Raw genomic sequence first — 21,418 nt, forward strand, 5'->3', positions numbered from 1 at the left:
TGTTGGGAAACAAAGATTTTTTTTAAATTGAAAAAATGGTCTTGTTAACCAGGGGCACCGTACTTAACTTAAGAGAAAAAGATTAGGAATGACATGAGTGACAGCATACTCCTAATATCTAACAGCCTGCCATACATGTGAAAGCAGGACACATAGCAGGGAAGCATAACGTTGAGTTGACTCAAAACACCAAATGTATTTGATACATTATATTCTGAATTCTTACAACTTCAGCCCTTTTAAAGGTCTTTGGATTTTTAGAAGCTATGAGGGCAGTTTTTGGTAAAGGTGGCCCTACTTTAAATTCAGTTACACAGTCAGTGGAATGATTTTTATATTCAAATGCTACAGGGGAATTTATTGAGAGGAAAAAGGGTACTCAAACTTTCCTGGATGCCTCAATTAAAAATCTGGATCAATAAAATTATCCTCAAGTGCCCCAAATTTAAGGAAGGCAAACAGCATCTTATTTAATTACATTCTTAATTAGTATTCACTATAGAAACAATTCAAATCAGTAACTTGGCATTAGGTGAATCAGATTTATTGCTATATTATATAACTGTCATGTTTACTTTGTTGTGTTTGGGACTCCTCCCTTCCCATAATGAAGAATATGACTCACAGGTGTCACACCTTGATTCCTGAGAAATTGATGTTATAGAAAAGTTTTTTGGAAAGATATAATTGTGATTTTGTTATTGTTTTTGTTGTCATTATTTTCTTTTATGGGGATGGGCACACACTTCTTGAGATTTACCAGATTTACCTTGTAGTTCATAAATTATTTCTTTAGATGTATCTAATTTGCTGTTTAGTTTGTTTCTTGTAAAAAAAAATTCAGTGAATATATTTTTAAAAACATTTTTATGGTTCTCTTCCAGATTTGTGTGTGTATTTTTTTCGTGTGTGGCTTTTCAATTTTATTTCTATTTCTTTTGTGTCTGTTTTAAGTATACCTATCTAGTTTTTTCCACATTGCTCTGTAGTTTCACATTCTTACATTCCTAATTTTTTGTTGTGGCTACTCTCTACTGTATTTTGTTTCTTTATGTAGCTTATAATTTTTTTTTTCTTTTTGAGATGGAGTTGTGCTCTGTTGCCCAGGCTGGAGTGCAGTGGCACGATCTTGGCTTACTGCAATCTCTGCCTCCTGGGTTCAGGCGATTCTCCTGCCTCAGCCTCCCGAATAGCTAGGATCACAGGCGCCCACCACCATGCCCAGCTAACTTTTGTATTTTTAGTAGAAAAGGGGTTTCACCATGTTAGCCAGGCTGGCCTCAAACTCCTGACCTCAAGTGGTCTGCCTGCCTGAGCCTCCCAACGTGCTGGGATTACAGGCATGAGCCACTGCACCTGGCCTGTAGTTTGTAACTTTTGGTGGATTTCTCTCTCAGAATCCTTCGTACTCTATGGAGCAATTTTGCATTCCCCATTTCAAACCTCTAGGTCAGTCTTTATTTTATTTTATTTTTCTGTCTTGAGGTTTCCATACCACAGATGCAGTAAACATTTAGAATTTACATTCTGCAAGGCTGAAGTTTTGATTTATCTCACTCAAGTGGTTATTTTCTTTTATTCTCTTCCCAAAGGCTCCATCATAGGACAGGCTTCTTTGCTGAGTCTGATGGTGGGCCGAATTTTTCTATCCCTCCTCCAATAAATGTGACAAACTTTTCAGACTCCTTCCTCTGTGGATTGCCTCTTGCTTTTGCTTCCTGCCTATTGCCATAAAAGAAGATAATGACAACAAAACAATAACAACACAAACGTAAACATACCTTTTCCTCTCAACTTTTCCATATCATCAATTTCTCATGAATTAAGGTGTGATACCTGAAAGTCACATTTGCCTTATCAGTTATATTCATATAGTTCCTTTGTCTTATTGATGTATCTCTCATATTATCCCTCATATCCACTTCTCCAGGCCTTTTTCCACCCCATGTCAGTCTAGATTCTCTTGGCTTCTCACTTGGAGCGTCACAGCAGCCTTCAAGTTGCCCCTTAACTCCACTTCTTGTTCATCTTGTTTGTCAGAAATCTGAAGTAGATGTGTTGTTGCAGTGATATCACATGTGCCATTCTTTGTTTTGGGGGTTTTAAGGCTTTTAAGTTATCAAAATATCGTAATAACCAGTTGTCTTAATTGTATTTTGTACTTATTCTCCTGCTTTTGCCAACTTAAAATGTCTTAACATCCTGTTAATAGTGAATGCTCATGCTTTCCTATTCCCTTTTTTTTCACATGTCCATCTATAATTGTTTATTGATTATATCAGTCTCTCAACACTAAAGGCACCAGTCACAACTTTGATGTTATACAGAATGACAACTAAAAGGTGACAAATCCTAATGACTTAATCGAGGTGTTGTTCATTTTTACAAGCTTAGCTGAGTTCAGAGAATTGGTAAAAGACTGGTGACTTTTGGCTACTATCTAATTATAATTGGTTAATGTAGCTCCTGGAGATCAGTTGTTAGTATGATACTCTTAGTTGAGCAGGGTTAAAAATAATTACATTTGTTTAAGGAATTGCAGATACTACTCTACTGTACAGCAAAGAATGTTAAAATGTTTTAATACAGTATATGAAGAGCAAAATATAAAAACAGGTTTTCTTCCACTCACTAGCAAGCAAAGTGGTCTATATTTTTGAAACATATTTTTTGTTTAATCATAATAAAATATAATACAAATGTTATTAAAAAGCCTATTTTATGGATGAAGACAGTGATATTTAGAGATATTAATTAGCTTTTCCAAGATCATACGTTTATCCAGTAGTAAAAGCAAGGATTCACAAGCTGATCTATTTTATTCGAGTCTTTACTTGGAATCACTAAACTTACATTCCCTTTAGCAAAACTATCCTTTACATCTCTAGGGTTTCAAGAGTTCAATGCTAAACTTGGGAGATCTATTCTTAAATTATCTCAAAGTGGAACACATTTTCCTCAGGAGGATCATAAAGTCATCAGATGTGTGGTAAGCAATATATACAGTCATATACTCTTCATCAAAAAAGGTTTCCAGGTTACACAGAAGAGAGATTTATGGCTGAGAAAAAGGCAGACTGCTTCTAAGAAAGGCTTCAAATATATTCTCTTATAGCAGGCTACAGGAGAGCCAGCTAGATGAACCATTACAGTGTGTACAAAATGCTCAGCAGAATAATTTCTCAGTACTGGTAGGGAAGAGCAATAGGAGTAACACAAGAGAAGGAAAGTCGGTCTGCAGAGTCTGCCTTAGTATCTGTAGGGGTGATGAGGTTGCTTGGGCTAAGAATTCTTTCACATGTCTCCCTGGGACAATTCACTCATAATTCTGTGTTTTCTAGGCTATCTAGGCAACCATCACCAATTAGTAAACACAAACAAAATAGAACACCTTGTTTGGACCTGCTTGTCAAAAATCAAGTGACCATAATTTATAATTCCAGGAAGACTTGCCATCGAATGAACTTATGACAAATGACCCAAATGATTGTCACAAAGTAGAGCTTGTTGTAATTTTTAGCATGAGAAGTATGAACCCCATTATCATTTTTTAAACATTTTGAGTTAAATGGACCGTTTTGCAAAGTCCATGTTCTATCTTTATAGACAGTTCAAAAATAGCTCAGCATCTAGTTTGTAGATTGGCTCCATTTAAGGAGCTTGAAGTCAGGCAAGGTGCTCATTACTATTCACCCAGATCTGTTTCTTGGATACCTCAGCTGTTTTTCTTTTCTACGGCCAGGGAGGAGAGTCATGTGCATAGTCCAAGAATGTGCATCTCCATGTCTCTGAACAGTTGGCCATAGAATTGGAGCTAGGTGTTCTTTGTTTGTGCCATTGGCTTTCCTCTCTGGCATGCTTCCCGGGTGGTTGGAGCCAGCCAGTGCCTGACCCAGCTTCACAGACCCAGTAATGAAATTTGGAGGGCAGAGTAGGTAACTAGGTACACAGGAACTGTAAAGCAATGCCCATCTGGACAGGTGATCACAGCTATAACTTCTCAATAATGTAACAGGAATATAAACTGTTAGACTTCCTATACCATTGTAGTGTAAAGAAGATAATTGCGGCACTATTCACAATAGCAAAGACTTGCAACCAACCCAAATGTCCAACAATGATAGACTGGATTAAGAAAATGTCGCACATATACACCATGGAATACTATGCAGCCATAAAAAATGATGAGTTCATGTCCTTTGTAGGGACATGGATGAAATTGGAAATCATCATTCTCAGTAAACTATTGCAAGGACAAAAAACCAAACACTGCATGTTCTCACTTATAGATGGGAATTGAACAATGAGAATACATGGACACAGGAAGGGGAACATCACACTCTGGGGACTGTTGTGGGGTGGGGGGAGGGGGGAGGGATAGCATTAGGAGATATACCTAATGCTAAATGGCGAGTTAATGGGTGCAGCACACCAGCATGGCACATGTATACATATGTAACTAACCTGCACATTGTGCACATGTACCCTAAAACTTAGAGTATTATAATAATAATAATAATAATAATAATAATAAAAGATAATTGAAGGCTGTGAGGATAGCTCACGAAATGCAAGGAAGAATTGGACAACTAAGCAACAGGAAGAGCAGAGAAACAGTGAGACTTTGGGAGTCACAAGATCTGGGTGCCTAAATTCTGCCGGGACTTTCTTGCCATCTTCATTTTTGCTCCTCTTTCTCGGTCAGTTCTCTTCTGTCTTTCCCTACAGACCAGCTTTTTTCCACATGGATATGAAATGTTTCCAAGTTTTATATCCTAGGGGTTTTGCCACTGAAGGAGGACTAGCCTGATATTTTCCCAGACTCATGCTAAGGAAGATGAATCATTAGGTCCAAGTAATTTGGTGTAACTGGAGAAGACTTGCAGACCCTACCTAATGGGTTAAGCTGGATATGCATCTGTGGGAGGGAGGTATGTTGTATGTGTGTAATACACATGCAAGCAAACCTTAATATTGTACAAGATATGCTTCTGAAAATTTACTTGCAGTTTGAAAATCTGGAAGCCAAACAATAGATCAACTGTTGTGAGTGTTAGAATTTAGTGTAGTGGCACTTTCTGTGGCCCAGGCAACTCTGCATAGGTAGAAAGATTCTTGAAAGCCCCACCCAGGTTGGAAAGGGTCTGTGTCAGAGGTCATGTGTGGGACTCTTCAGGCACCTGTTTCCCCATCCCAGGGTCTGCACATGGACTGGAACAAAAGTTTTGGCAGCTGCAACTTTTAAATCTTTTCCCAAGGATATGCTAGGGATTTAAAGCAGTAGGGAATGTACTCCCCCACTTTCCCTTGTTTTCCTTTTCACTGCAGCAAGAGGCAAGTATAGCCCTCAGCCGCGATTGTACCCTCACAGGTGACTCATGTACAGGTCCCAGGCTCTGGTTGCAGGACAGTGTGAGGCTGGTGACAGGGTGAGAGAATGCCGAGAGAATGGCGGGAACAATGGAACAGGACTGAGGGAGAAGGAAGAGGAATCGTCCCCAGAATTCCTACTTGGGACAGTGGTCCCAGGGAGCAAAAATCACCCCTGGAGCCCCTTCAAGGGGCCTTTTGGCAGAGCGGTACTACCGCTAGACGCTGCCATGGCTGCAGGTAGGACTGATTAAAGAATTTCTGTTTTTTTTCTAAGGACAGGGTAAAGCTCTGAATTGTTTTTAGAGACTACATTCAGATCTATACTTCGGAACCATCACTCTGGTTGCACTGTGAACAGTAACGTCCAGGGAGCAGGACTGGAGGGAAGGAGACCATTACGTGGCTGTTGCTCCTGCCCAAGCAGAGAACAATGATGGCGGAACTCCTGTACTGGCAGAGAGGAGAGAGAGGAGGGATTTGGCGAACTTTTGGAGGTATTGATAGGACTTGGTAATATATTGAATGTGGAGAGCAAATGGGCAGGGAGTCAGTGACAAAGCCTAGGTGTTTGACTTTGATGACTGGCTAAGCCTGTGCCTGTTGTGTACAGAATCTGGAGGTTTCGCAGCGTTGGTCCTCATTCCATGCCAGCCTGGTGTGGAGTTGAGATCTGTCCCCTCCACTCCATGTTCACGTTTCTTTAGCCGGAGCAAAGCATGCCTGGACAACCTAGGTTTCTTTCTTTCTTTCTTTTTTTTTTTTTTTTTCTCTAGAGAGATAGGGTCTCTGCTCTGTCACCTAGAAGAAGTGCAGTGTCGTGATCATAGCTCACTGCAGCCTTGAACTCCTGGCCTCAAGTGATCAGAGGATTAGGTGTATGTCTCTACAAACTTCTCAAACCTCCTTCAGCATCTCATTCCTTAAGGGACCTTACAGTCTCTCCCACCTGGACGGGGCCATGGTGCCTCATTCCATTTCTGAGAGTTGTCCTAAAACTTTATATAGAAACTTGATATTATGTATTTAAATAAGAAGAAATGTTGAATTTGTAATTCTGATTTTCTAAGACAAGAGTTTGTAGCTCACTTCTAGCAGAGTTAAAGAAAAAGATATGATGAATGGTCTATATTTAGAAAACTGCGGAAGAAATAATCTAATATGGAATGGGTGAGGTTGCTACAGGTTGGTGCAAAAATAATTGCGGTTTCTGCCATTACTTTCAGTGGCAAAAACCGCAATTGTTTTTGCACCAACCTAATAATACTGTTTGAAATTCTTCTTTTCTGGTGGAACAGTCTTGAGATAGAGCGGGAACTAGATTATTGCCTCATAAAACAGCATGCGGTTACTGTTATTCCTTAATCTTATATCTTTATTATGAGGTAATGCTTCTCTTACTTGATTTGGAGAATGTTCCCATCTTTTTCTCATATATTTGTGAAAACTAAATGTTAAAGGATTTAACATAACAACCATTGCTAAATTATGATGTAAAATAATACTGTGTCTGCAATTAGCCTAGGTAGTTTTACTTGGTTCAATAATATAAAATCACTAGGCTCATAATATTTTAGTACCTTAGTGTGATTGGCCAAGAAAAAAATTCACGTTACCATAAAAAGTCAAACTAAGTAACAATTAATCTAAATTTCAAGGAAATATAAAGCAAAGTATTATGTTGTAACATGGAACATTAATGTAAATAACTCCCCAACAGTTCATGAAATAGATTCCGAACTGGCAGTTGATAAAGAAAGGCTAGTTTTGGCTTAATTCTCTTATGCTCCAATATCTTTCCTGAAGTCTTATTTAATTTCACTTGCATTAGCAACAGTACTCTGAGATGGTGGTGCATGTGGAAAATTATCACTTCTTTCCTGACAATCAGTATCTTTAATTTAATTCTTCCATGTGCTCTCTGGAAATAATACATTCATACTTTGATGACATCTTAAAAATAATTTCAATGTAATAATTATACACGTGTGGTGAGTAAATTGTGTTCCCTAAAAGATACTTTTAGGTCCTAATGTCTGTATTTGGGAATGTGACCTCATTTGGAAACAGGGTCTTTGCAGATGTAATCAAGTTAAAATGAGATTTTACTGGATTAGGATGGGTCCTAATACAATGACTGTTGTACTTAAGAGGAAAATTTTTACAGAGACATATACACACACACAAAAGAAGGCCATGTAACGTTAGGCACGGAGGACATCATGTGACAATGAAGGCAGAGATTGGAGTGATGCATCTATGAGCCAAGGATGGCCAGCAACCCCCAGAAGCCGGGGAGAGACCAAAGGATGCTTCCCTAGGATCTCCAGAGCAAGCATAAATCTGCCAGCACCTTGATTTAGGACTTCTTGCCTCCAGAACTGTGAGAATAGATTTCTGTTCTAAGCCACCCAGTTTGTGATACTTTGTTATAGGAGTCCTAGGAAACGAATGCAACATGATATGTTGTAAATAAACAGTAGTTCTAAATGGTATAAATAATAATTTTAAGTATATTTTATTATTAGGCCAGGTGAGTAGGAAATTGCCTGGTAGACTAATTATCAATGTTGTATTTTCTGAAAAGTTAAAATATTCCCATTCAGTAAATAATACTTGTCTAAAAGTTTCTATCTGTATTGTCCTAAAACAAAGCAAAAATTAAAATGGAGTCAGTTATGTACCTGAAAAATGTGAAAAAGGAAAGAAAAATCTTTTAGGAAAGATTTTTCCTAAAATGGCTATACATTTGGGAAACAATTTTAAAGCTTAAATCATCTGGCTATTTGTTCCATTTTTTTGTTTACATTATCAGATACATTATGTATGATTTCATACATTATGTATGTTTCATTCAATCAATATTTATTAAATACCTAAAATTTTCTAGGCCCTGAGCTAGGTACTGTAGATAGGTAAATAAGACAAACATTCCCTTCCCCTAAAGAGATTATTTTGGCATGAAATTTAATCTTTAGAAGAAGCGAAAGAGGCCACTTGCAGAGTCTACTATGAAAATTCATTTTCACTATCTGCTGTAGTTTTACCTGATCCTGTGAAACCATTTTAGCATCATTTGGTTTTACTTTGTGCTTCTGTATTATATTGGAGAAAATAAAATTTTACTTATTGCACAGACAACATAAAATTAACAATTAAAGTATGTGAAACCAAAAATGTAATTGTTTATCAAATTTTTTTTAGTGTTTCCCATTCATCAGTATCCAAATACATTCTTAGTTTTGCATCCATGTTAGCATAGCTAAAATGTGGTGTTCTTATTTTTTCACCTAATTCACAATCAACAATGTTCACTTTTCCACTTTTTTTTTTTTTTTGAGACAGAGTCTCGCTCTGTTACACCCAGGCTGGAGTGCAGTGGCATGATCTTGGCATACTGCAACCTCCACCTCCTGGGTTCAAGTGATTCTCCTGCCTCAGCCTCCCGAGTAGTTGGGATTACAGGTGCCCGCCACCATGCTCGGCTAATTTTTTGTATTTTAGTAGAGACAGGGTTTCACCATGTTGGTCAGGCTGGTCTCGAACTCCTGACCTCAGGTGATCCGCCCACCTCGGCCTCCCAAAGTGCTGGGATTACAGGCATAAACCACCACGCCTGGACCCTCATCATTTTTATAATTACTTTTTTGATAATTAAATTTTATTATACAACTGACCATAATTTGTTTAATCCACTACAAAAATGAGGCTGTTTCTAGTTTTCATTGTCATGAATTATTCCGTAGTTTAAATTTTGCGGGTTTTTTTGGGGAAAGGTTACTTAGGAAAGTTAATACTGGGTAAAAGGGCTTAAACATATTTATAGCTTTTAAAGTACAGAGATGGATTGCTTTCTAAAAATATTAGAAAACTTGACATTGTTACTAGTTGAGGACACCGTGTTCACAGTGTTTCTGATATTAAGTATTATCAATATATAAATAGTTTGGACATTGAATATGTATACAATAATCCAAGAAACGTATACTTGTTGCTCAGATTTATGTATTTCAGTAACTGTGAAAGTGAACACTTTTCCATATATTAGTTTATTATTTATATTTTCTTATAATGAATTGTGTTCTCCTACTCTTTCCTAATCATTTAATGGGCATTTAAACTTCGCCTCACTAGTTTTTATGTCCTCAGTAAGTGTATATATAGTCACATTTATTTACTAAAGACATTTTCCATAATCTGTTGTATCCTTTTACTTCTGGGGCTGTTTTTCTTTATTCAGAAATGCAAAGGTTCTGCTTTGTTTTGTTTATGTAGGCAATCAATTGTATGGTCTCTTTGCAATCCAATGCAGTATTTTTGCCATTTGTGTAATCCATGTATCTATCAGAGTAAGAAGGAACATCAGATTTTCCTTGGAAAGAGAGCACTTGGCTAATTTGTTATCAAGGCAGTGAGGAGAAAATGGCTCTAAAGGAGGTGGCCAACCACAGTTCAGTCTGGGAGAATAGAGGGATTGACATGAGGTGGGCAGGTGTCAAGTCTTGGGCAGCTCTGTGCCTGCTGACCAGTGGCCAGCACTTACTATTTGCATGCATCATTTCCAAGGTGAACCTGAGCCAGAGTGGTCTTGGTTACTTGGGCCAGGGGACAGTTCACAGGACCAAGGATCAATGGGTCAGCTAGGAAAGGATAAGCAAGAAAGGGATTAGCAGGAATCAGGACCAGGCTGGGAGACCCAGATTTGATGGGAGGAACCAGTGCATCAGGAGGAGAAGAGGGAGAGTGGCAGGAGGAAGGTGGGCGTGTGAGCTAAGAGGCAAAAAGCTGGGCTTTTCCATCACGGTTTCTTAGCCTCCACACCCCATGCTGTCCCAACACAAAAACACCACCTTAAATCTAGAACTCTCTGCCTGCTTATCCTCCTGAATTCAAATGTGTACTGGTGGCTGGATACAGTGGCTCATGCCTGTAATCCCAGCACTTTGAGAGGCTGAGGCAGGCAGATCACCTGAGACCAGGGGTTCGAGAGCAGCCTGGCCAACATGGTGAGACCCTATCTCTACTAAAAATGCAAAAATTAGCCAGGCGTGGTGGCGCGCTCCTGTAGTCCCAGCTACTTGGGAGGCTGAGTCACGGCAGTCACTTGAACCCAGGAGGCAGAGGTCGCAGTGAGCTGAGATTGTGCCACTGCACTACAACCTGGGCGGCAGAGCAGGACTTCATCTCAAAAACACAAAACAAACAAAAAAAACCAAATGTGTACTGCATCAACTTTCAGTGTGCTTGATAATCCACCATATCCTATACACCCTCCCTTCCCTTTTCATATGCGGTTTAAAATTGTACTTTTCTTCAAAATGATGCTTTCCTAGTTTTGGAGTATTTTAAATCAGTATCTCACTGAAACTGTCACATTATATACATGTGTTATTATTATTTTCTGACTTTTAACTTTTAAGAATGAAAAAACATACCTTTGATCTGTGTCTCTGTTTATATATGCATAAAACTTTTGCAATTTACATTTTAAATTTCTCTTGTAATTTTTAAAACATCTTGTAATCTAATAAGGAAAGTAACGTGTACTTTGGAAAATATTGCAAAGCATAAAAGAAATTGAAGAAATTAAGACCATGCCTACTTGGATGCAGTAGGGAATATGTGACTGGATATATGTAAAACTGAGCAAAACATCTACTGATATTGAATATTCAGTAAACTGAATTGGCATCTGTATTAGGGTTCTCTAGAGGGACAGAACTAATAGGATATATATATATATATATAAAGGGGAGTTTATTAAGTGTTAACTTACACTTATTATTAACTTAACTTACCCTTAACGATCACAAGGTCCTCCAATAGGCTGTCTGCAAGCTGAGGAGCAAGGAGAGGCATTGCGAGTCCCAAAACTGAAGAACTTGGAGCCTGATGTTCAAGGACAGGAAGCATCCAGCATGGGAGAAAGATATAGGCTGGGAGGCTAGGCTAGTCTCTGTTTTTCACATTTTTCTACCTGCTTTATATTCACTGGCAGTGGATTAGATTGTACCCACCAGATTAAGGGTGGATCTGCCTTCTTCAGCCCACTGACTCAAATGTTAATCTCTTTGGCAACACCCTCGCAGACACACCAGGGTCAATACTTTTTATCCTTCAATCCAATCAAGTTGACACTCAGTATTAACCATCACAAGTCCACCCCTTGTCAACTTGAACCCATATACATCTCCTGAGATCATACATCATCTTCAAATAAAGACAATAGTAAGGTCATAATTATGCCTAACGTAATACAACTGTCCTTTGTATAACCGGAAATGCACCAATCCCCAACCCAAATACTATTACATAAAGTTAACAATATTTAAATATCGATATGAAGTCAATAAATCGTATGTCACATGATAAAGGAAAAGGAAATAAAGATATTTTCTTAGTACAAGTGTATACATGCACAAACATGTTTTTAACAAAAGAAGGAGGAAATACTCATGACAATTACAGTCCCCGTTTCTGCAGTGGTCTCGTGGTCGTAGCTGCTATTGATGACTAACTTCTTCTACTACCCATTCTGTATTCCCTTTGCCTTCAGCAAGCACCTCAACACATCATGTTTTTTTTTCCTTGTGGAGTGACCCAAACCTTCATTCCTGGGGGGTCTGGGCCATTTCTTGTCCTGCCTGGCTTGGGCTGTTGTAGTTTCCCATTGACCTTAATGATAGGGCATGGTAATACTAAGAGACACCCTAATGGATCTCCTGTATTCCATGCATACTCTTCCTTACCTCCGTTGTGGAGTAATAGACTGATTTCATCTTGAAAATCTGGGTCAGTCAGTCACCCCAGCCAACACTGTAACTCCCCTCTTAGCCTGCTGACTTAAAGGTAGGAGGAGCCCAAAGTGTCCCGGTGGCAATGTTAACATCCAGTTTAATGGAATTGCTGTTGTCTCTCCTGGTGGTAGTGTTCCTCCCTCTGGAACTAAGACCTCTAGGCCAGCAGAAGGTAATGTCGTGGGAACATTTTGCTAGCGGAAGGAAAAATTTTGCTAGTGAATCATTAGGGGTGATGGTGAGTGGTGCCACTTCCACTTTCACCCTTGATTCCTGAACCCGTGAATCTTGGCTATGGGAGAGACAGTGCCGTATATTGGATGCTGATTCAGAGCGTACATGGCCTTCTAGAGAACTTTGCCCCAGCCCTGCAAAGTATTGTCACTTAGTTGGCATTGTAATTGTTACTTCAAAAGGCCATTCCACCATTCTGTCAATCCAGCTGCCTCAGGATGATGGGGAACATGGTGAGACCAGTGAATTCTGTGAGCATGAGCCCATTGTCCCACTTCTTTATCCATAAAGTGAGTGCCTCGGTCAGAGGCAATGCTGTGTGGAATACCAAGATGGTGGAAAAGGCATTCCATGAGTCCATGGATGGTAGTCTTGGCAGAAGCATTGCGTGCAGAATAGGCAGACCCATATCCACAGTAAGTGTCTATTCCAGTGAGGACAAACCTCTTCCCTTTCCATGATGGAAGAGGTCCAATATAATCAACCTGCCACCAGGTAGCTGGCTGATCACCCTGAGGAATGGTGCCACATCAAGGGCTCAGTGTTTCTCTCTGCTACTGGCAAATTGGGCACTCAGCAGTGGCCATAGCCAGTTTAGCCTTGGAGGATGGAAGTCCATGTTGCTGAGCCCATATGTAACCTCCATCCCTGCCACCATGGCCACTTTGTTCATGGGCCCATTGGGCGATGACAGGGGTGGCTGGGGAAAGAGGCTGAGTGGTATCCACAGAATGGGTCATCCTATCCACTTGATTATTGAAATCCTCCTCTGCTGAAGTAACCCATTTGTGAGCACTCATATGGAATACAAATACCTTCCTGGTTTTTGATCACTCCGAGAGGTCCATTCACATATCTTTTCCCCAGATTTCTTTGTCACCAGTTTTCCAATCCTGCTTCTTCCAAGTCTCTGACCATCCAGCCAAAAACCATTGGCTACAGCCCATGAATCAGTATATAATCACACATCTGGGCATTTCTCCTTCATGCAAAGTGCGCAACGAGGTGCACTGCTCAAAGTTCTACCAACTGGGAAGATTTCCCTTCAGCGCTGTCCTTCAGAGATGTCCCAGAAAGGGGCTGTAGTGCTGCAGCTGTCCACCTTAGAGGGGTGCCTCCATATCATGCAGAACCATCTGTGAATCAGGCCCCAGTCTTCTCTTCCTCTGTCAACTGATCATAGGGAACTCCTGATAAGGGCATCAATGCAGCCTTGGGGAGAGAAGGTAGGGTGGCAGGAGTGGAGACCATGGACATTTGAGCCACTTCCTCGTGAACTTACCTGTGCCTTCAGGACCTGCTCAAACCTGATCACATATATGCTACTTTCATTTGATGATAGAATGCTACTCTGTACGACCCTCTTTATGGCCAGATGGGTCAGAAAGCTCCCAGTTCATGATAGCCAGTTCAGGTTGCATGGTGACTTGATGACTCGTTGTCAAACCTTCAGTTTCCACCAAAGCCCGGTAATGGGCCAAGAGCTGTCTCTCAAAAGGAAGATAGTTATCTGTAGAAGATGGCTGGGCCTTCCTCCAAAATCCTAGAGGCCTTTGCTGTGATTCACCTATGGGGGCCTGGCAAAGGCTCCAAACAGCATCCCTATCTGCTACTGGCACCTCAAGCACCATTGGATCTGCTGGATCATATGGCCCAAGCGGCAGAACAGCTTGCACAGCAGCCTAGACCTGTTGCAGAGCCTTCTCCTGTTCTGGACCCTAGGCAGTTTTATTTGGTAAAGTGAATGATTAAAGGTCTTGGGGCCAAAATGATCTCAACCTATTCTTAAACTTTAAATGGGTTAGAAGCCTGGCTCGCTGGCATAGAGCCGGGCGTGGAATATGAGTCCATAGTGGGCCACTTTTGGTAAGCAGAACTGGCACTGTGGGAGGAACTGAACGCCGGGTTAAGGCACCCAATGTTGATGCTCATTAGACACCCCACTCTTGGTACCAAAATCTGTATTAGGGTTCTCTAGAGGGACAGAACTAATAGGAGATAGATATATAAATATAAAGGGAAGTTTATTAAATATTAACTCACATGTTCACAAGGTTTCACAATAGGCTGCCTGCAAGCTGAGGAGCAAGGAGAGCCAGCCCGATTCCCCAAACTGAAGCACCTGGAGTCCAGTGTTTGAGGGCAGGAAGCATCTAGCACGGGAGAAAGTTGTAGGCTGGGAGGCTAGGCCCATCTCTCTTTTTCACACTTTTCTGCCTGCTTTATATTCGCTGGCAGCTGATTAGATTGTGCCTGCCAGATTAAGGGTGGATCTGCCTTCCCCAGCCCACTGACTCAAATGTTAATCTCTTTTGGCAGCACCCTCACAGACATACCTAGGATCAATACTTCGTATCCTTCAATCCGATCAAGTCGACACTCAGTATTAACCACCACAGTGTCCGATTGTTTCTTTAGATTGTAATGCTCTTTTCCATTTAAATTGTATTTTCAGAAATATTTAATGTCAGTAGATATTTCTTGAAATGTGACTTCGATGATTATGTTCATCTATGATGAACAACTTTTTAAATCTAAATTGTTTTTATTATAATCTTTTAATTTTTCTTTTTTAGAATTAGAATGTGAACACCAGAAATGTATCATTGCAATTTTAAATTACATTTCATTTTCTTGTGAATTTGAACACGGTTTTATGATGATTGAACATATTTCTATAGGGTGTGTGCCTTTCTGTTTGAATTGTAAGAGCTCTTTATATGTTAAGAACATCAGCCCATTGTGTTTGATATTTGCACAGGTATGTCTAGATTTTTCTGTGCCTTTTAATTTTCATTATTGTGTGTGCGTGTGTGTGTGTGTGTGCGCGTGTGTGTGTGTGCGTGTGTGTGCGTGTATGTGTTTTAAAAGAGAGAGCAAGAGAGAGGATTCAGGGTTACTTGGGTTTTTGGTGTGTCTTCTATTGCTACTATGATAAAATCCTCTATCTAGGGATTTAAAAATATATGCCTATTTTTCTTAGAGTTTTTCCACTTTAATTCATTTGAAAATATTTTAAGGTATTGTATGGAGTAAAGATATTTTTTGAATAGTTAACCAGTTATCTCACCATAGTGTATTACAAATTATCTTTCCCATGTTTATTTGTAATACATTCTTTAACACATTGTCTTTTTAAGGTTGGTCATGTATTTTATATTTTTAAAAAGTGAAGAGTAATTATTTTTCAGAAGAATAATCATCTGATAATTCAGACAAATTTTCCTGTAAGAGAAAGTTGTCATATTAAAATGCACACTAACTTTTTCAAATTATTTTATGTACTTTTGAAAGTAAATGGTTAATTCAAACTCTTGATTGTTAATCTATCAATTGCTTGATGACATACCTCCCTCAGCAGATAGTGTATTAACTGTTTATTGCAGACTGTGTTTATTGCAGACTATGGATATTTTTGTTGATCTGTAGGATTCCTGACTAGCTGTTCACATACCCCACTTTTTACCATGACACTATTTTCAAGATCGTTAATTGCATCAGATATGGAGACAATATTAGTGGATTTTCTTCTTGAAAGAATGCTCCTACAAGTTACTAATTACCATGCTATGTCTTGATATGTCTTTGTAACTTTACAAATGAATATAAAGATAACCTTTTTCCCCTTTGTTTCCATCTTCTTGTTTTAGATAGTCATTTTTACTTGAAGGAAGCTGCTTCTACTTGGGAGTGGCGGGAGAAGTGAGAAAACCACATGGAAGACTCCCAGGATTTAAATGAACAATCAGTAAGTCTTCATTCTCAGTTTTGCTGAAAAAAGTTGCGATAACACTACTGAAAATCATATGTAAAAGGGATATATTGTAAGAAGTAAGTTTTTCATTAAATATATTTTTAAATGATTTTTGAATTTTCTTTCAAAGACTGTGAAACAGACCTTTGGAGATTTATGCTGTTTCTGCTTAATGATGATGTCACATTTTGATGTCTGCCTTAATTTTCTACGTGGAAAACTAGTGGTGGAAAGACTAAGGCATTGAAATCATGATGCATGTTTTAAACAGTCTAAACAATTTTATATACTTCCTTTATTATTTTGTTTCAGATATGCTGGACATTGTTGAATATCAGAAGTATAAAAGGAGAAAGTATATTATTAGCATGCTTGTTAGTCATTTTAAGGAGGAAAGAAACCATAGTTCTCAAGGGCTTTTAGTATTTTATTAGATTCATTGCAGGACCAAGAATGCACCAGCTTGATGGCAATCCTTTTAAGATTCTGATTTCCCAAAGGGAAAGGCTCTTTGCAACCTTTCCTCCTAGCTTGTTAGTGGTGTCTCTGTGACAGTAGTTCTTTAGCGTGTGGAACTAGAGGCAGTGGGAGGGCTTCCCTCACACCCCCACGCCTTCACACTACTGGAAGCTGTCGTTTGAGCTGTTTTGCATACAGACAACTCATGACGTTACAAGTAGCAAGATGTGTGCTTACTGAGAGTGTTTTATGCAGTTTGATGCTGTTCCTTTTTTTTTTTTTTTTCTGATGCTGTTCTTTATTAGCTTATGTGATCATGACTTGATCTTACAGTCAAATGTTTCTCCATCAGGCAACTGAGGAAAAGATACTTATATATAATAATGTGGTTCTAGAAAAGGTATATGTGATGAGTTTAATTTTAAGAGGGATGTATGTTCTGGTGCCATTTGAAGTTAATTTGATTTGCTTTCTAGTGGATATTTTATTTAAAAGAAATGATAGCCATGCCTTTAATTTGGATAGACATGACCTTAGTCTAATTTCAATATATATTATATTATGATTTATTTCACATGGCATCATAGGAAAAATGTAACAAAAAATTATAAAGTGAAAAAACTATGAAATCTGTCAAATGGTAGAGATATATTCCTCTGGAATTGTGTGACTTCTTTAGTAAGGTAAACAGAAATGGCTATGGGAAGGCAAGGGCTTTAAAACTTAAAAATGCTGGTTATTGACTGTAAATATTCATAGCATGGACTCTAGCAAAATGGAGGTTAGTCATCATGACTGTTGGAATCAGAAGTCTGTCTTTGTGACTATGGTGGACTTGAATAGTTAGTAGTAAATGTTGACAACATCTTAGTGGTGATGCTTCATTAAATGAGTGCTGTTGATCTGAACTTTGTTCTAATACACCGAGGGTCACATACAAGTGTGTGTGTATATGCAAATGTGTGTATGTAAGTGTGTGTATATGTTAGAGTGACCAACGGTTTTTGTTTCCAGAGACTGAGGATTTTCTAGGGACATAGAACTTCCAGTGCTAAAGCAGGCAAAGTTTGGGGAAAACCAGGATGGTTGATTCTGTTAATTACTATAGAGTGTGTATATACTCAAGAAAGAATTTTGTTTTCAATGCAGTTGAGAATATATTTTTATGTTTAACACTAAAGTGATGTGTTACTAAAGATGCGTCATATCACCATTCACAAAACAAAGCACAGAACTTGTAAATCAGATATGGTGTCCTTCTAGTGATATTTTAAGGTCATGGAGCTCAATATTTCTTTTTAAAGTATGTTTTTAAAAGTTTCCAGTGATGCTAGTGAGCAGTCAGGTTTGAGAACAAGAAATCTAGGGAGACCTGCCTACCCTCTCAGCTTGAACCCATTTACTGAATTTAAATTTAAAACATGTAGACCAATGTATTCATCTCATAAATGTGCAAAGAGATGCTTAGAACTGTTAAATGACTTGCCCATGTTGGCATAGCTGGTAAGAGGCAGAGTTAGGACTTCACACAGTTCTTCTGACTCCAAGTCCAAAGCTCTCTCCATAACATCAACATGCCTCATTGCTTTTGGGTTATGCATATTGTGGCATTTATAGAAATGTCAAAAAAAAAGAAAAGAAAAAGAATCAGCCCCTTTACATGGAAATGATTTCTCTTTGAATGAAGTCTTTATATGACCCTAAACTTTGTGGAGTATATTAATGTCTCAAAGTATTTTGAAAAATGATAGCATTTATTAAGATATAGAACAAGTAGGGGTGGAATTAAAATAAAGTTCATAGTTAGATGAAAGTGAATTTACTCATATCATTGCTGTTTTAGTTCAAGGGGGATTCTTTGGGTGTAGACATAGCAATAGGAGTCATTTGTGGCATATGCGCCCTGCATCTAGCATTTTCCATATACTCGCTCCAATTCTTACCATGTATTCCTTCATTGCAATTTTTAAGGCCACCATTTTATAGATGAAACTATGACCTAGGGAGTGTCAAGTTCAAACAGCTGTTGAGTAGCAGAGATCAGAATTAAACCAACTTCTCTCTGGCCCCAAAACTTTTAATGGATTTTGCATGATACAACATAATATGGTAGTTAAGGGGGTGAGCTATAAATCAGACTTCCCTGTCACTTGAATGCTTTAAAACCTTTGGGAAATTACTTAAACTCTTCCTCCTCTATGGAGTGGAAGGATAATAAAAAGATGTCTTATGAAGTGCTTGCATATGCCTCACTTAGAGTAAACATTCAATAAATGTTAGCTGCTATCACAAATACCTGAGATTTTCAGATGCTCTTTAATGAGTATTCATTCATTCTAGCATATCCAGCTACTGACCAGACATCCCTTCCTGGAAATTCACAGGTCCACACACTCAGCAAATGAAAAATAAATTCACCAGCTCTCCTCCCCTCTCCCAGCTTTTCTTCCTTTGTCCTCTATGCCAGTATTACTCATCTCAGTGAATGGCATCATCAGCTACTGAATGGGTTATGGCAGAAAAGAGGTAGTAATCCTCCTTTTCTTCATCCCCCATCTCAAAGCTTTGTCCACTCTTAATGTTTAATGTCATTCAAAGCTATTCTTTTTGCTCGACCTCCCTTAGTTTAGTTGAGATCTTTATTTTATCTCTTGACTTTGTTTTACTTTAAGTTGCTTCTAGAGTTGTCTTCCTAAAATACAACCCTGATCACATCACTTCCCTCCTTTTTATCCTTCACAAGCCCTTTCTTGCCTTCAAAGGAGAGGCTCAAGTGTGTCATCAAGCATACAGAGCTTAATGCTTATGTATTTCTTCAGTTTTTTTTTTTTCTGGTTTCTGTCAGTTTCTGAATCTCCCAGGTTCTCTCAGGTCTCTATGCATTTGCAAGTGCTTTAACGTCTTCCCAGAGGGGTCTCTTTCCCACCAGGATAACCTGTAATTCTTGAAGACTCAGTTTAGGTTTCCATCCCTCTGAGCAGCCCTCTCAGACTACCTCCTTTCTTCTCACTCAATCAGCCCTACTGGTCAGGGTCGTCTGCAGTGTGCTGCCATAACCCTTTGGCATTTACCCCTAGCCCAGCACTTACCTGACAGGACTGAAACCCTATCTGTTTACTTGCCTATCTCACCACTAGATTATAAACTACTTAAGAGTAATGGTGAATCTCGTTCATCTTGTACTCTTACTTCTTAGCATGATTCTTGCCAGTGTTCAGTAAATGTTTTCTTCAATAGCTTTTATATACTTTTAGTGAGGTATGTTAATGAGTAGCCTGACAAATTTTAGAAAGCCAAAATGTTATTCTCAGAGTAGATTACTGACTCATGAATTTATATTCGACTCACTTAAAAAATTGCATAGAAGGTCGAACATGAATTTAACTGCATATGACCAAAATAAAGTTCAGTCCTTCATTTTTCCTCTAGTATATCTGGCTCCTATTTGACATTCTGGCTTAGAGGATGTAGAGAATTTTAAGAGATAAGCAACTAAAAAGAATATTTAACTTTCATAAATTTATCTGCAGTTCTATTTTAGAGCTTCATAATTCTTTAGAATTGGTTTAAGTTATAGCCAGTTACAGCTTATTACAGTTTTTAATGAAATGTTCTTGATAATAGAAATGGCTATGAATGTAGGTTATACCTAGCAATAGCTCCCTTCATACTGTGAAATACATTGTATTTTTGTATTCAAGCGGAGAATGAGCAATATTTATTATTTTTATAGCTTCTATAATATCTTTATAGATCAAGGTATTTTATAATCCTATTTTGGTGGTCCCGTATATTACTTCAGATTTTTTCTCATCCAAAACATTCATATCAACATGAGATGGAGTCTGGCCTAAATTAATGATCAAGCCAGCAGGTTTGAAAAGAAATATATTTTATTAATGTTAAGTATTGTATGTTATAAAGTAAAACATTCGTGAATATTAAGTAAAACTAAGTAAAATGAATAAGTTACGGTAGGATTGCTTTCCCTAAATGTTATGCATTAAGGGCCTGAACATTTGTATGTATTTCCACATTGTTACTAAATCAATTCACTTATATTGTTGGTGGCATGATTTTATTAGTGACATCTAAATTAACTCACATTCATTGGATTATGTTACATAGTGTAATGATTCTTTAATACTTCTGGAAATTCATTTCTATGTCCATTTGTAAATATAATACATTTCATATTTCAAAGCTATTCTATTCATTTTTATGAAACATATTCATAGACATGTTTCAGTAATACTTTTGGAAATTTGTTTCTACATACATTTGTAGATATGAATTGTATTTATTTGCCTGCACCAACCATGCTAATTTAATAATGTCTATTAAAATTCTAGAGCTAGTTTAGTAAATTAATTTATTTTTATCTCTCTCTTGTTTTTCCTTAGAGTACTCATGACTTTGATTAGTCCTCAGATCTTTGTTCCTAGAGATCCTACAGTATTATCTTCGATTATAGCCACTAGCCCATCTTTAAAATGTGTGCTCCTCTCTGTGTCAGATTTTTAACTATTGTATAGAGTTGAATTTGCCATTAAACTTATCATCTAGACATAGAACTTCAGAACCACCAATTTCTGACAGTGTTTAACCAGTATGCTAGAATATAATTATTTTGATTAATTTTTGTTTAAATCATTTTTGTATTTTTATAATGTGACATTATCAAAATCCTAAAATCCTATTATTCTATTGCTTTATTCTTGGGTACTCTAAACCCATTCGACAAGCAGGCATACTTGTACTGAATATCTTAAATATATTTTATTTAGATCTAAACAATGTTGGA

At 38.1% G+C, this 21,418-nt stretch overlaps 1 protein-coding gene across 15 annotated transcripts in view; it reads left to right on the plus strand.

Moving 5' to 3' along the window:
- The window catches only part of EYA4 (EYA transcriptional coactivator and phosphatase 4), a 314,955-nt gene that overhangs the window by 17,555 nt on the left and 275,982 nt on the right, over positions 1–21,418 (plus strand). For 13 of the 15 annotated variants that reach the window (XM_063666612.1, XM_063666614.1, XM_054492945.2 and 10 more), the window contains exon 2: positions 16,052–16,149. In XM_063666612.1, coding sequence (XP_063522682.1) covers positions 16,117–16,149 — 33 coding nt within the window. In that variant the 5' untranslated portion in view covers positions 16,052–16,116. Of the gene's footprint in view, positions 1–16,051; positions 16,233–21,418 lie in introns of all 15 variants that reach the window. The other 2 variants (XM_063666613.1, XM_063666618.1) reach the window with 1 other exon arrangement.

Source organism: Pongo pygmaeus, chromosome 5 (assembly GCF_028885625.2).
Source record: "Pongo pygmaeus isolate AG05252 chromosome 5, NHGRI_mPonPyg2-v2.0_pri, whole genome shotgun sequence".
NCBI classification, from domain to species: domain Eukaryota; kingdom Metazoa; phylum Chordata; class Mammalia; order Primates; family Hominidae; genus Pongo; species Pongo pygmaeus.